The sequence below is a fragment of the Nomascus leucogenys genome, chromosome 4, assembly GCF_006542625.1.
Source record: "Nomascus leucogenys isolate Asia chromosome 4, Asia_NLE_v1, whole genome shotgun sequence".
Taxonomy (NCBI): Eukaryota; Metazoa; Chordata; class Mammalia; order Primates; family Hylobatidae; genus Nomascus; species Nomascus leucogenys.
In genome coordinates this window covers 140,479,434-140,496,351 of record NC_044384.1, presented here as the reverse complement: position 1 = coordinate 140,496,351, position 16,918 = coordinate 140,479,434, and the positions used below count along the sequence as shown (strand labels likewise).

General features: G+C 48.9%; 1 protein-coding gene across 1 annotated transcript in view; it reads right to left on the bottom strand.

The window, feature by feature from the left end:
• Positions 1-16,918, bottom strand: part of XKR6 (XK related 6) — a 302,573-nt gene that overhangs the window by 13,034 nt on the left and 272,621 nt on the right. The window contains exon 2 of the mRNA XM_030812387.1: positions 16,076-16,272. Within this exon, the coding sequence (XP_030668247.1) occupies positions 16,076-16,272 (197 nt within the window). The remainder of the gene's footprint in view (positions 1-16,075; positions 16,273-16,918) is intronic.

Below are 16,918 nucleotides of genomic sequence, written 5' to 3'. Positions count from 1 at the left end.
AGGCCATGAGGGCTCTGCCTCCTGAATGGATTGATGGAGTTAACACAGAAGTGGGTCGGTTATCCAGGGAGTGGGTTCCTGACTTTTAAAAAGTAGTTTGGACTGGGCACGATGGCTCATGCCTGTAATCCCAGAACTTTGGGAGGCCGAGGTGGGCAGATCACTTGAGGTCAGGGGTTTGAGACTAGCCTAGCCAACATGGTGAAACCCCATCTCTACTAAAAATACAAAAATTTAGCCCGGGGTGGTGGCACGCACCTGTAGTCCCAGCTACTTGGGAGGCTGAGACAGGAGAATTGTTTGAACCAGGGGGGTGGAGGTTGCAGTGAGCTGAGATTGCACCACTGCACTCCAGCCCGGATGACAGAGCAAGACTCTGTCTCAAAAAAAAAAAAAAAAAAAAAAATAGTTTGGCCTGAGCTCTGTCTCTCTCTTTCTCTCCCCACTCTTGCTATGTTAAGACACAGCAAACAGGCTCTCACCAGATGCAGCTCCTCAATGTTCAGCTTCTCAGCTTCCAAAACCATGAACCAAATACACTTCTATTTTTTATAAATTACCCGGTCTGTATTATAGCAGCAAAAAATGGACTAAGATACCCCTGAAGACTCCCTCCTGCCTTCTTGCTTTTTTTCCACCACAGCATTTTGCACCATCTTGATCAACTTTTCCTTTACTTTTGGTTTTTTATTTCTACTATGTTCCATGGTGAATGCTAGCTCCCTAAGGGCAGAGCAGGGATTTGGTTTGGTACTTCTGGAATTACATGCAAAACTGTGTGGGTATTTTTCTTATGAATGAGTCCACAGCTATTCTTGGATTCTTCAGTAGGCAAACAAGGGAAGGGATCATAACCCACGTTGCTAGCCGCCATGATCTCCCACAATGCTCTCCAAACACGGGAAAGGGATGTTCCCTGGGAGCATTAATTTATGCCTTTGTCATTTTTAGGAAGAAAACCTTGGGGTTAAAGACAGGGAAGAAAAGGAATTCACATTTACTGAATGTTTCAGTGTGTCAGACGTTATGTATGCCAGACTCTGTGCATATGTTATTTCATTGAATTTAATGGGACAATAATCCCATGAGAATGCCTGTCAGTGTCCCTATTTTTCAGAGGAAGGAATTGAGGCTCAGGGAGGTAAAAGAATATGCCTAAGGTTACTGTATTAAGCAAGTCTTTTTATTCTAGGTTTTCACATCTCGGGGGGCTGGGGGACCCTTGTTCAGTTTACAACACCCAGAAGCACCCATTTAACAGCAATGCAATGATTCTTAACCCGGGTGATTTTGGCCCCTAGGGGACATCTGTCGACGTCTGGAGACATTTTTGATTGTCGCAACTCGGGGTGCAGGTGCTGCTGGCATCTGGCAGGTAGGGGCCAGGGATACTGCTAAATACTGCAATGCTCTAGAAAGCCCCTCACAACAAAGAATGACTTGGCCCCAAATATAATCACGCTGAGGTTGAAACTGCGATAGGGTATTTCCTCAATGTTCTATATCAATTAAATCAGTGAACTGGGCTGTGCCTAATAACTGAAGATTTAGACCGTCCAAATAATTCCCCCTGAGAAGTGGTGGGTATCCTAACGGGCCCGGAGATACAGATGCAGGGACCTTGGGAAGGCCATGAGGACAGCATCTCTCCAGCTCTGATAAAGAGTGGATGACTGGTTCCTAAAGAACCTGTAGTTCCTGAAGAAAGAGCCACCAGCACAATCTTCAGCACTCGTCCCAGATGCATTTCTTCTACAGCTGCAGGAAAGCAGACGTGTGAGAAACGCCACTGGGGCTCTCCTGGACCCTGGGCTCTTCTGAGCAACCGGCTGGGGGCTGGCGGCCACTCTGGGAATATGGTGGATAACAGGGAGGTACCAGACCTCCCCTCAAGGAGTTTCAAGGTCAAACACCAGGGTTGAAAGGGCCCAGGAGGAGGAACGCTAAATCCAGCCCCCTGCTTCACTAGTCTCTTCTTTTTAAGATTCTGTCAGGGACCTCAAAATACCAGCTTCACAGCCAGCTGCATAAAGGCAAACTTTAGAGATTCTAGAACAAATGTCAGCCACCCAGCTGGCATGGCACAAGGCTCAAGGGTGCCTGGATCCTGGTTGGCCTGGAGCAAACTGTGGAGATGGCCATCTGCTGTCCCTGGGGAGTGCCAGGAAATCCATTCTCATTGAGGAGCAACAGCCGACCAGGCACAATGCTCTGTTGCTCCCAGAAGCGGCTGTGTTTTGACAGAGGCAGTGAGATGCTCTGGAAAGGACACGGGTTCCATACAAACAGCTGGCTTGGGTCCAGCCATGTGGACCTGGGCAAATGCACTGACTCTCTCCAAGCCTCAGTTTACTGTTTGTGAGCTGTGGGTAAAAACATGGATTTTGAGTATATATACATATACAGAGAGGGTGTGCGTGTGTGTGTGTGTGTGTGTGTGTGTGTGTAGAGAGAGAGAGAGAATATGTGTATATATAGAGAGAGGGTGAGATTGTATATATATGTGTAGAGAGAGAGAGGGTGAGTATATATATATATAGACAGAGAGAGAATATGTATATAAATACAGAGAGTGAGATTGTATAAAAATATGTATATATAGAGAGAGGGTAAGTATATATATAGAGAGAATATGTATATTATATATATATGGAGAGAGAGAGAGGGTGAGATTGTATATATATATGTGTAGAAAGAGAGGGGGTGAGTATATATATATACAGAGAGATAATATCTATATATAATATATAGAATTTCTAAATATAATATATAGAGAGAGAGGCTGAGATTGTACATATATATGTAGACAGAGAGGGGGTATGTATATATATATAGATATATATATAGTATGTATATATATATAGATATATATAGTATGTATATATATAGATATATATAGTATGTATATATATAGATACATATATAGTATAGATAAATATATAGTATATAAAGTATATATAGATATATATAGTATATATATCTATAGATATATAGTATATATATATATCTATAGATATATACATTATATATATCTATAGATATATATATAGAATATATATATCTATAGAATATATATATAGAATATATATATCTATAAAGAGAAAAAGAGAGGGTGAGTATATATATATACACATATATAGAGAGAGAAACAGTGAGAGGGTGTATACAGAGAGGGTAAGTGTGTATATATATGTGTATATATATATAAAGAGAGGTGTGTATATATAGAGACAATGTATGTATATATACAGAGGGTGAGTATGTGTACATACAGAAAGGGAGGGTGTGTGTATATGTGTGTGTATATATAGAAGGTGTGTATATATATATAGACAGAACACGTATATATAGAGAGGGAGGGTGAGATTGTATACATATATGTAGAGAGAGAGGGTAAGTTTACACACATATACGGAGAAAGAGAGAGAATATATATATATATATATAGAGAGAGAGAGACAGCAAGAGAGGGTGAGTATATATCCACACATATATATGCAGAGAAAGGATGTGTATACATAGAGAGGGTAAGTATATATATCTGTGTGTGTATATGTGTATATATATATATAGAGAGAGAGCAAGCGCTAGAGAGAGGTGTATATATAGAGAGTATATGTATATATAGAGAGGGTATGTGTATATATAGAGAGGGATGGTGTGTGTGTGTGTATATATATATAGAGAGAGGGAGAGAGGGTGTGTGTATGTATATATATACAGAGAGAGACGGTGTGTATATACATAAATAAAGAGAGGATGTATATATATACATATAGAAAGAGAGAGAGGGTAATTATATATAGAGAGAGGATGAGTATACATATATATATATAGAGTGAGTATATATATATGAGAGGATAGGTGAGTGTATATATATAGAGAGAGAGAGAGAAAGAGAGACAGAGAGGGTGTGTATGTGTGTGTACATACATAGAGAGGGTGAGTATATATAAAGAGAGGGTGTGTGTATGTATATATACGTGTGTGTGCATATATATAGAGAGAGACAGAGAGAGAAAGAGGGTATGTGAGTATATATATGTAAAGAGAGAAAGAGGGTGTGTGTGTCTGTATATATATAGAGAGGGTGAGTATATATATATATATATATATAGAGAGAGAGAGAGAGAGAGTATATATCTATAGAGAGGATGAGTGTATATACATATATATATAGAGAGAGAGGGTGAGTATATATAAAGAGGGTATGTATGCGTGCATATATATATATAGAGAGAGGGTGAGTATACATAGAGAGAGAGAGAGAGAGAGAGAGGGTGTGTGTATATATAGAGAGAAAGAGGGTGTGTGTGTTTATATGTAAAGAGAAGGAGAGTATATCTATATATATAGAGTGCATATATCTATAGAGGGCGAGTATATCTATAGAGAGAAGATGAGTGTATATACATATACATATAAATATATAGACAGAGAGAGGAGAGAAAGAGGGTGTATGTGCCTGTATATATATAAAGTATATATCTATGCAGAGAGGGTGAGTATATCTACATATATAGAGTATATATATAGAGAGAGCATATATGTATGTCATCTTTTCTGTGTATGTGTGTGTGTGTGTGTGTGTGTGTGTATATATAGTCTCTGTATTTATACTCAATATATATTTGAAATTACATGGTTCATATACTTGTTCATGGCCTGCCTCCACTAAAATGTAAGCCCCAGGACAGAGATCTGTCTGCCTTTTTCATCTCTGTACCCCCAGATCCTGGCCAGGGTCCCCAGCGTCCTCTGTGAGATTAGGCAAGTAGGGTTATTCTCAATTTATAAGGTGTAAATGAGGCTCACAGAGGTTAACTGTTGCCCTGCCCCTTAGCCAGGTACTCAGCCATGAGTGCCCCGGGAGACACAGCCTGCCAGGTGAAAGCACTTCACTCAGCCAACGCCTTGGTAAGGATGGAGGCCGTGTGCACCCCTCAGCCATCGCTGTTGGGCGCTTCCTTTCTGCCAAGAGCAAATGTCATCACTTCTGCCTCCTAACACCCCTCTGCGATAGAAGAGATCACCAGTGTTTACCAACACGATCACTGAAGCCCAGGGATGGGGAGGGACCTGCCCCGGTGCACTCAGCCGTCGATGCAGAGCAGGTATGCAAAGCCAGGCCCCTTTGGCCCCCACTAGGGGCTTCACGTGGTGTTCAAGGGAGGCACCTTTTCTCCCAGGTGACAGGAAGGCTGTGGAGGTTCCCGATAAGCAGAGAAGGACCCAAAGTCCTTGGTGACTGCTGGTGAGGGTGAGGGGTGAGGAAAAGGATGGGGTCCCAGCAGCAACACGAGGCAGGAGGACCTGCGACGGCAGCCCCATGATTATGTTGCAGATAACAGGCTTCAGAAGCCAGCAGCACTAGCACCAGGGCCTGGCAGCCTGGGGTGCAAGAGGCCGGGAATGTAGTCAGGACTCTCCTTTGGTCAGGTCTGGGCCCAAATCTTGCCTCAGGATGGCCCTTGGGCAAATTCCAGACCCCTGGAACTCCTCTTGGCAGCCTAACCAACCTAACACCTCAGACTGGTTCAGGATTGAATGGGTCTATGGGAGTAAGCTTTCCAGATGAAAAAGGTGAGGCTCAGAGAGTGCCCCCTACCAAGCCCACTGCCGTAATCACTGCCCATAACCATGCTTCCCTGTCTTAGCAAGGCAGGGGGTGGGACAGCTCACTGGGAGTCACTCCGGTGTCCCTTTCGCAGCCTCTTCCTGAGTATATATAGTATATACTGGGGATGAGTAGTGCATCCCCCGAAGTCAGAGGGACATAAACATAAACTTCCTTGCTAGTTTTCTTCTTTCTCAACTTTACTTGCAGGCTCCTTTTATACGAGAAGCCCTTCCAGAGGCCTGTGTATGAGCTTCACATTCACCTCTTTTTCCAGCCAGAGCTCGCACTGACTACATCCAAACAACTCAGAAGGCCGATTCGCTTTTCTCTGCTCCCGTTAAGCAGAAATGTCTGTGCCTTTCTTTTTGGCTCCAACCCAGCAAGCACTTACTTCTTTTCTTCCCTGGTGAGGATGAAAAGCATCCCACAGGAAGTGTCAGCTCCACTGCTCTGTCTCCCTGGCCAAGTATCCCTTCTATGGGTAAAGCCTGCTTCTGTCCCCAGGTGGAGCGAGGGCCGAGGGGCCCAACTCTTAGCGGTTGGATCATTTGGGTCAGTTGATCAGTTGAATGGCCTCCTCTCTTTCCTCTCCCCACAGTGAAAGACATCCATGTCTCTCTTTATGGGAGATTTCTTTTTTCTTATATCAAAATACTTTCTTCTCTCTTTCCAGTACTGTTCATATGGGACATTAGCTGACACCCTCTCTAAATCAAGGACACACAAGGTGATTACTTCAAACTTTGGGATCTTGGTTAAAATAGGGTGAAGCTGCCACCCAGAAAGGGGTAGTGATTTGGTTGTGTGAGGTGAAGGTATTGGATCTGAGCTCAGCACCAGAGCCATGAATTTTCCGTTCCATTTCCTTAGCAATGAGAAGTAAAATTTGTTCCCAAAACAACCAATCCACTACGTCAAACGACACTGTATAATGAATCACCTGGTCCAGAGTTGCAGGGAGTTCCCATGTCCTGGCCCCTTGCCAGTGCTCCACGCTGCCTGGTGGACCCCAAATTGAGCAGAGCCCCTCCTCCATGGCTCGCGGTGCTGACCTTGGGGTCGGGCATCTCCAAGGAACACTCTGGGCTTTCAGCCCTTGCAGCACGTATATCTGCCAGCACACGAGCTCCACTTAAGGTGCTCATGGCATTGCTGTGCCTTGGCCTCGAGCAGTTAAATCAAGGGAAAGAGGACAAACTCCCTGTTGACCCCCTTCTCCGGCTGGCTCGCATCTTCACCCACAGCTGAGATGGTGAGAGATGCAGCACAGACCTGCCTGCCGCCTCCCGCCAGGACGTGGGCTTGGCCTCTCCCACTTCCCCAGGGATAGCCTTTCCCTAGCCCTGTGTTTCTCTTCTCATTTTGAGGAGATGCCATTTGGAATCTGCTTGGCGTCTATAGCAAGTCCCGCTCTAGCTCCAGAGAGCTTCTTGTTAAACAATACATTAAACTATTACCCTGTTAAACAGAGTTTGCAAGAATTTTAAAGAGAGACTTGAACGCTCGCACTGCACCACTCTGGCTTGAACCTGCCTGTCATTCTGAGGCCCTGCACTGAGGTCGCCCTACCAACCAATGGCGAGACGGAGGGTTCTTAAAGCAGCAGAAAAAAAAAAAAGAAACAGGAGAAAGGCAAATTCATTGGGTTTCATGACAGTGAATGCAGATGAAGTAGCAACTTGGGACTTAGAAATGTTTGCACGTGAAATGCTGGAACAGAGAGACGTGAGCCCAGCCTTCCTCAGCCAGTGCAAGTGAGCGAGGTAGCTTCATGGGGGCGGCTCTGACACTGGCAAGTTCAGAAGCCTGAGTATTTCCTGCAGGTGGAACATTGATTCACTTATTCAATAACTTCCCTAATCACCTACTATGTGCCTAGCACGGTTCCAGGAGCTGGGGACAGATACAGCAATGAACAAAACAGAAGACCCTGCCCTCGTGGAGCTTCTGCTTCGTGTAGAGAGACGGGCAATAAACAAAGCAAATATTTTCTCTATTAGAAAATGGAGTGCACAGAGAGCAAGCAGGGAAGAGAAAAGGGAAGGGAGGCAGAGCCATATGCAGTGAATAGCTATTATGCAGCTCACTATCGGTCTTCAGTAGGGAGACCACGAAGGCGCCACTGAGTTGAGGGTGGGGCCAAGATGTGCAGGAGGGGAGGTGGCCAGGCTGACAGACACCTGGAGGACAGTGTCCTGAGAAAGAGGAGTGGCCCAGACAAAGGCCTTGAGCAAAGGGAGAGCTCCCAGTGTCTGAGGGCAGCCAGGGGGGAGAGAGGAGGGGGACCTCTGTACTGGGCACCAGGGGCTCCCCAGGAGGCCAGCAGGGAGCCCTCTGCTTCCACAGCCTGGCCTGCCCCAGGGTCTTGCCCAGGGAGCTGCTCTTGTGTGGGATCTCCCCCACTTTCCCACATGGGGAATCTGGGTTAAGGAGCCCCCCTCACCAGTCAGCTGAGCTAGGCTGCTGCAAGGGAGACTGCTCCGATCTCTCCAATCTCATCTTCTCTGGGTCCCAGAAACATGTGAGGAGACAGAAGGGCCTCCTGAAGCCCATTTCAGCTCTGGCCTAAGGAAGAGGAGCACTCGGGGAGTCACAGTAAGTTGTAGGCAGCAGGCGTCCTTAATTATTAGACATTCACGTCAGAGGCCATCAAGAACCTTAGACCTCATGGGAGCTTCCAGCTACAGGAAAGACCACGGCTAAATGATCTCCAAAAGATCTTTCCCATTCTTTACAAATCTCAGCAAGGAAGTTAGCACTGAGAGACACAAAGCAAGATCCCTAATTGTATCTTAGAGCTCCAGGTTTGTTTAAATGAAAACCAGTGTTTATATGCAGGGTTTACAATTTTCTCATGCTTCCCTGTCTTAGCAAAGATGCTTTTTTTTTTTTTTTGGCACAAATTTGGTGCTGGTATTTGTGGTTATGGACGTCTAGGTGGGGAGCAGGGAACCCTCTGGGAGAGGCATGGCATTTGGACCACATCTTCTAGGTGCTGTGTGACCTGCTCAACTGCAGGCCCCGGGTGGCAAGGAGTATAGGAGGCTTTTCTAATTACCTTCCTTGCTGTGTGACTTGGGCAACTTCCTTCCCTCTCTGTGCTTCGGCTTCCCTGTGTTAAATGGGGAGGGGGGCTGCATGGCCTGATGGGCAGCGTCTCCCTGACCTCCACTCCCAGGAGCTCCTGCCAAGTGCTGCATGGTGGAGTGGGACCGTGCGACTCTACGCAACATGTCGAGGTCTGCTTTTGATCATCTGAGAGAATTCCTTGCTCTAGCAAGAAGTATCTTCCCAATGTGTGTCCCCTGAGCAGGAATGGTCTACATGGGACCAGCTGGCCACATTCTGGGGTCAGAGGTCACTCTAGGCTCCAGCCCCAGCACAAGTCTGATCCCACCTGGGGAGGCCCAGTCTTGCCCCCTGCTGAGCTAGAGTCTGAGGAGCCACACAATGGCTCAGAGGATATCTGAGGGCACCTGGGGTTTCCTCTGAGAGTTCCTGGGGTGCCCTGATTTTTCAGGGCCAGAGAGATCTAAGGAGACCAGAGAAACATGCACCATACTGGAAATGTAGGGCACTGGGTTTTCATCGTGAACCTCTCACTAGCTGAGTCCGTCACCTTGGACTAGTCCCTTGATCTCTCTGGGCTTCAACTTCCTCATCTGTAAAAGAAAAGGGTTTAACTACACATTTTCTCAAATGCTTGTTTCTAGCACAAAGATTTTGTGCTTTTATATGTGGGGAGATATGTAGACAGGCAGCCTTAGAAGATGCTAGAATCTTGTTATCTCTCAAGAATCTCGGGGTCTTCCAAGGTTTTGGGGCCAAAATGATAATAGTATCATCCCACATCCATCTCCTCCAGAGCCACCCTTCCGGTCCTAAAGTCTTTGTCTGGATAAGCTCTTTTGATCTTTGGGTCAGGATAGAAATGATCTCCAAGGAAACGCTAGGCAAAGGGCGGTGAGCCCATATGTGTCTTTCTCACTATCAGGGTCCTGGGGAGCTGGAGGGTCCTTGTCCCAGACCCATCCCCTTGCCTCCTGGCCAGGCCACGCTTAGCTCCATAGTAAGACAGTGAGGCTTCCCCCTGAGTACTTGGAAGAGGCTCACCTAAGAGGCTCTAGAAGACTCAGGACATTTGCAAAAAGCCAAGTTCTGGGCAGAGACTCTGCGGGCAAGAGGCAGCAACATCGCCTTCTGACCATGTCAGTGTGATGGCATCTGGGGCATGCACACGTGTGTGCTGGAGCTGACAGTCCACATCCATGCTCAGCTTGGTCACGGCACATGCCACCCTCCGCTCCATCCTGGCAGCAGTGGCCAGTTCCTGCAGAATCCACACAAATCTATCTGTCTCCTCCAGACTCAGCCACAGCCATTCTTGCTTATGGGCGCAGGCTTTAGAGGAGGACTCTCCAGGTAGAGATCCCAGCTCCACCACTTCCAAGCTTGAGCCGTTGTGCATGGTACCTATGTTTATGCAGAACCACCGGAGAATCCCCAAAGGAGGGAGGAGGACAGAGCCATCACTCTTCATCCATCCCCTAACCCCTGCTTCCCCATAGACCTTCCTCCCAACCTACCCAGTGAGAAGCCACCACCTCTCTTTCTATTACCACCCCCAGTAGCCCTATTGCATCCTGTTGTCTCGTGCTCCAGAACAGACCTCAAATCTCTCCATTGCATCCTTCCCCAAACACTCTCCATCCCATAACCTCACACCTGGCCCACCACAGCCTCCAACAGGTGCTCCTAGCTCAGCCCTTGCTTCCCTCCCTGTGTAAGAGAAAAGGGACCTTCTTCAAAAGCAAGCCTGGCCGTGTGCTTTTCCTCTGCAGCCCCTCCCACTGCCCTTGGAATAAATAAATCCAAGCTCCTAGGGTCCCCTAGGCTCTTCCCAATTGGGGCCCTGCCCTTCTCTCCATCCTCTCTCACCCTAACTGCCAAGCTCCAGTCATGCTGGGTCCTTTCGCTTTTTGGAACAAGTCAGGGTTTCCTTCCCTCAGGGCCTTTGTGCAAGCTACTCCCATTGCCCAGAAGTCTGTCTCTTTTCTTCCCAAGTTGGTTCCTGCTCATCATTTGTACTCAGCTTAACTGGCAGCTCTCTGGAGGGGCTTTTCCTGACCCCCTGCCTAAAGGAGGCTTTCTCCAACCCCACCCAGTTGTCTGCTTCAATACACTTACCATCACATGTTGTCTAATTGTTTTTGTGCTGTGTCCCCAGACAGAATGGGAAATTCATGACAGCATGGATTATGCCTGTTATGCTCCCCATTGTTCCTCCACACATAGCATGGCTCCTGGATAACACATCTTTGCTGAGTGGCAGAGTGTATCATGTACCCAGAATATGCCAGGTGATGCACTGTGGAGGTGGATGTGGAGCTCATTAGACCTTTGCAACAACCCAAAAAGTACTTGTTATTCCTAACTTACAGATGAGGAAACTTAGGAAAGTAACTTGCCCAGTGCCATAAGGTCAATACGTGGCAGAGCTGGAATCTGCATGCAGCCCTGTCTGACTTTTCCTACTGCACTGGACTGCTTTTCCAACCCTGTCAGAACCCAGAACAAGAGCGGAGCCTTAGCAGACACAAGACTCACCACCGGCATAAATGTGACATGTCAGAATTATGTGCTCCCGTCATTTCTTTGTTCTTCTATTTACTTAAACTTTCAAGACATCAGGCTTAAGGAAGACCCTGCAGAAACGTCCAAATGACTCCAGCATAATAATTGTATGATATATTACTATTATTTCCCGTGAGTCTGTATTTCTGAGGAAACTGGATATAAGGGTGTCTTGCAGGCTGAATATTGTTCTCTTAGCCCAGTGATTGGAGGGAAAGAGGGTGGAGAGATGGCAAGGGAAGGAGAGACTGGCATTGGCAAATCCACGCAAAACTCACCCATTAAAGTGGTAGTCATAGTGATCTTTCCAACCGTCTACTAGCCCTAATGGTATACAGTGGACAGGAGTCATTATAAAGCCCACCAAAGCAAGGTCGGTGAGCCACAGGTCTCACCAGTAAAGCCTGAAGGCGAATTCAGAAGGTACATCTACAATAAAAGCACCACTACCACCACCAAGAAAATAGCCAGACATCCTACAAGGCACTTCACATTTGTCAGGATGTTTCATGCTCATAACAACTCTCTATGATAGGTACTAGCATTATCCCCATTTTAGAAATGAGACAAATGAGGAACAGACACGCTCAATAACTTGACTAATGTCAAACAGCTGTCAAGCTGGGGTGGGAGTCAACCCAGCTTTCGACGCTGCGACCCTCCAGGCACCCATGTGACTGGGAGAGGCCATGCCACCAACAGGTCCGTTCCAAGTCCACAAATTTTCTCTCCCCTCTTCCAATTTGTGATGATTAAACTAATTTTCTTTAAAGCTTGTACATTTCCTGCTGCTTAAAAAGATTGGAATGGCATCTACTAGCATAACAAAATTGTCTGGTGATGAGAACACAACTCTAGAAGTTAAGTAAGAGAGAAATGCCAAGCCCTTTACAGGCAGTCCGTGCTCAGTGATGACTAGTGTCCTTCCTTCCCATAAACGCAGCTAATGCTATAGCCTCATCCTTGGCTTAGAGATCCACAACCCAGTGACAAGGATGGCCACTGGCCTTTGTTTAGTCCAAAAGGTCCCAAATATATTTAACCACAAAAGGCTGTATTGAGAAACACCCATTCCACATTCCAAACAAACCTGGGGAAATGCTCACTGGATCTCCCAGTTTCCAGCACAAAAACAGGGGATTGCAGGGAGGAGGAGCCAGGAGGGGCTTCCCTGGGGTGAAGGCCCAAGAGCAGCATGACACTGGGTCACTCCCGACTTTTTTTCCAAGGGGTCTGCTCTTGGCAGCATGTCCAAGTGGCCCCTGGCCTTGCACAGACTCTGGCCCCAGTGGGCTCCCACATGAGAGGACATTTAGGAAGCAACATCCATTGCCCCTTGGGAATCCCCACTGGCTTTCCTCTCCAGGGATTTGGTGCCCAGCCCTTTCTGTTTATAATCCGAGAAACTATTATAGAAAGGACAGGCATAACAAGGAGGCTGGGACACAGATGATCCAGAAGGCCAGAAAGGGGGAGAAATCTCCCTAGGACCTGGCCCATGCCAGGCCACAAACTCCTGAAGGATAGGTGTCTTTGCAAACCCATCCCCCGCAGGTCTGGCCCATGGTGGGTGATATCATGAGGATGGAGAGGTGGCCGTCAGAGCCCTATAAAAGGATGACTCCACCTGGCCCTGGAAATGATAAAGACAGCCCCTTATGTGCCCGTGGAGTTTGAAAGCTTACAAAGTGCTCTCTTGTGCATTTTATCATTGCGTCCCCACTGAAAATTAGGTATTATTCTTCTTTCTTCCAGTATGCCAAAGAGAAAATGGGATTGTGAAAAGATGAAGGTCCAAAATCACAAGAGAGTATAAGTGGTGACCAGGTCCTTGGATTTCAAATGCCCCATCGGGAGCCCACCTGTGCACCACGCTGCTACCTGCCCTATCTGTTTGGGGTGTCAAGATCTGGCCAAAGGTTGGAAGAGGAAAAGATGAGGGGAGGCACAACTTGGCAGCCCTGGTGGTACAAAGTAGGGAAGATTTGAAATTGAAACAGCAAAAGGCAGTTTAAATAAGTAGCGTCTGCTATGGTTTGAAGGTGTCCCCTCCAAAGCTCAGATGTTGCCAGTGTGATAGGATTAGGAGGTGGGACCTTTGAGAGGTGATCAGGCCATAAGGACTCATCTCTCGTTAATGGGATTGAGGGCCTTATAAAACAGGCTTCACACAGCATGCAGCTAGCTTGTCCTTCTGCCCTCTGCCATGTAAGAATACACTGTTCTTCCCTTCCAGGGGATGCAGCCCTCATTAAGCAGCTGAACCTGCAGGCACCTTGATCTTGGACTTCCCAGCCTCCAGAACTGGGAGAAAATAAATCTCTGCTCTTTATAAATTATTCACTCTCAGGCATTTTGTTATAGCAGCACAAATGGGCTAAGCTGAAGTCTCAGACAGCAGCTGAGTTCGTTTTGAGAAATAGAAGGACTCAGATGAGAGAGAAAGGTGTCCCTCTCCAGTGCCAGCAAATCTGCCCATGAGAGCATTGTTGCCCGGGGCTGTGGGGCAGCAGCCCTGGGATCTGAGGGCAGGTTGGATATGGAGGCCTCACCAGGGAACCAGACACTGCCCTGCCAGTTGGCAGCTCATCCTGGCACCAGGAGCTGCTACCCAGGGTCAGTGCTCACTTCCACAGAGCTCCTTTATGGTTAGGTTTGTAGAGCAAGAATGCGCATTTCACAGACATCCCTAAGATGCTGGTCTTGCTCCAAAATCAATCATCATGTGAGTCTCTTGGAGCTGAGAACAAATGATGCTGTTCAAACTGCTGCATGTTGTCCATGCTCACACCATGTGTTTTCACAGAGATCCTGTGAGGCAGGGACTCCCATGGCCGCAGCTGTGGGCAGCCAATCACACCAGTTCATTGCCAAGCATACATGCTTGGCATGAGGATGCCTGGGTCCTCAGGCATCCTGAAGATGGAGCATCAGCAAGGTTTCCCTGTGTTCGCAAGCTCTTCTCAGTGTCCAGCAGAGAGTATGTGTGCATGTGGGTGTGTCCAAGATAAGAAGGGAGGGATCGGATGAGCAGTCAGCCCTGCCATCCTCCACGTGGCTTCTTGCTTAGCTTCCACATGTCCCAGCTGGAGCCAGACATCAAGTTGGCTCCTTCCAGCTCTCCTCTCCAGGCCACGGTTGCTGGTCCTGTAGGCACCAGCTGGGCTGTCACTCCAAGAAGCTGGAGCCCCTGGGCCACCTGGGGCCTCTTCCTGACAGTGAGGACTGCAGATGCCCAAGAGCAGATGTTGGCTGGTGTCACCCCACTGGCAGCACCTGCTGAAGATCCCCATACCCCTCTTGCTTCTGTGGGTGCCCAGAAGACAGAGGCTGTGGCTGCCTTGAGCATGCAGCTCATGCTTCCTGAAGCCTTGTCAAAGGGTGGAAATGGGCCATCAGCTCAGTGTGGGTCTCAGGCCTGGCTTTCCCGTGTCCAGTCCAAGGGTCACATGCCCCCTTTTCCTTGCTTCTGTGATGGACCAGCAGGACTGCAGCCAGCACTTTGCGGGATGGACAGATACCCTGGGGCCCCTTTTTCCACCAGGCAGCCTCCATCGAGGGCTGTTCTGGTTCAGTAGATGGGACATGAGGCTTCACCTGAGCCGAGTTTGTATAGGACACGTGAGCCTGTCAGCAGCACAGCTGGGTTCATAACCAGGTCCCCAGGCTTTGAATGCCACCAGCAAGCTACCAGTCTGAACAGCTCAGTCTTCCACTGGGTTTTGAAGATTAAATCTCCTTTTTGCATAAGTACCTAAGGGGATTGGAGCCTACAGAGGGCCAGCTTGGAAAAAGTAAGGAGGCACATCTGTTCAGAGAAAGGCCTGGGGCAGTGTGGCTGTTCTTGCCAGACCACATTGGTGAGGAGGTCTGTGTGGGTGTCCATGAATGTGGTGACACGGAGGGCCTGCTGGGGCACCAAGAGGACCTGCGGGGTCTGGAGGTGAGAATCCAAGAGACCAGGAGGTCCTGCTGGCCAGGGAGAGCTGGGGTACGGACAGCAGACCCCTCCCCATGGCTGCCTGGCTACCCAGATTACACACGCTCACTGAGCGCTCTGCAGTCAGGAACTTCCGGGCTGAGTCTCTTCAGCAACTTCTTGCCTTGAATACTCCTAGTGATGATAAACTCAGTACCTCCCAAGACAGCTCATGCATGGCTCCATGGACCGTCTCTCACTTGTTGAATGGATAAGCGTCTCCCTGCAACTTCTACACTTTGGGATGATACTTCTTGCCCATGACATCCCTTCAAATGTCACCCCATGTGTTGCCGCTTCCAGCCCCTCCTCCTCCTGGGCCCTCTCCCCTGCTGGAACTTGAACAGACCTACTTAAGCTGCTTTACAAATGGGGCTTACACATGAGCTTGGTTTGAAGCAAGAGCACCACAGTTTAAAGGGTCTGAAACCATTAGTGGTGCCCAACATGATGGCCCCTCGGGGTCCCGCGCTATCTCTGGTCTGCGGCTCCCCCTCCCATAGATGTGCAAATGCCTGGCTCAGGTCAGCACTCAAGGACAGGGGCCACTGCCCCGATGGGGAGACCCAGAGCCCTCTACCCGGCTGGCTCTGCTCTGCTCACATGAACAAAGGGGCCTGGAGGTGCCAAGCCAGCGCATATACATTCAGGACATGCCTGTGCCACTCTTGAGTGTGCTGTGGGCCCCGTCAGTGCTGCACTGGGGGCCGGGCGTCCTGGGGACTCAGGGCAGGATGGGCAATGCCCACAGAGCGCGCCAGGCACGAAGTGTGTGGGAGGCGGCCGTGGTCCCCAGGCGGAGGGCAGGCCGGGGTGGCGGGGCGCGGCCGGCGGGCACTCACAGGGCAGGGTCTCGGCGCGGTTCTTCTGGATCATGATGCAGAGCTGTAGCACCAGTTGGGGCGCGCTCTCCAGGAAGGTCTCCAGGAGGCGCAGCATGTTGACGTCTGCATATTCGTACATCATAGCCCAGTAGAAGCGTCGCTGGTGTTCCTTCCGCCGCTGGCTCTGAATCCCCAGGTACATGGTGCGGATATACCTGCCCAGAGAGATGGGGAGAACACAGAGAGCATGGGTGGGTGCGGGGGTTCCAGAGGACCCTTGGCATCCCCCTAAAGCCAAGAGACTCAGCATCCCCCCCACAGCCTGTGCTCTGAAGTTCCCAGAGGCTTGGACGGGGCTCTGGGGGGCTCCCGGCAAAAGGACATGATGCTGAGGCCTGGGGGAGGGGCGGGGCAGGGCAGGAAAGGATTTGACCCCTCGTGGTGCCCTAGGCAGTTCCTCCTCCTCCTGGTCTCCCATTTGCTCATCTGGAAGATGAGACTGTGGGGCCAGCTGCCCTCCCAGGGCCTGCAGGTAGGCATCTCAGGTGAGCTCGGGGACACGGGTGGGCTTTCAGGTTCAGGCCTCCGGGGCGAAACACTCCAGCAAGGGTATCACCTCTGTTGTTCTGGAGGAGGAAAGGAAGGGAAGCGGGTGAACATTTGTGAAGCTCCTACTATGTGCCATTCGCCGGCTGGCCATGCCCAGGTGGTAAGTAGGAGGGTATGGTTCTCTCATGTTACAGACAGGAAAGAGCGCGGGCTCAGAAAGGTCACCCCCACTGCACAGGCTCCTGTCACTGGATAGTGGAACAACTAGGGATCACAGCCAGGCCACTGGACACCCTCCCTGGACATCAGGGG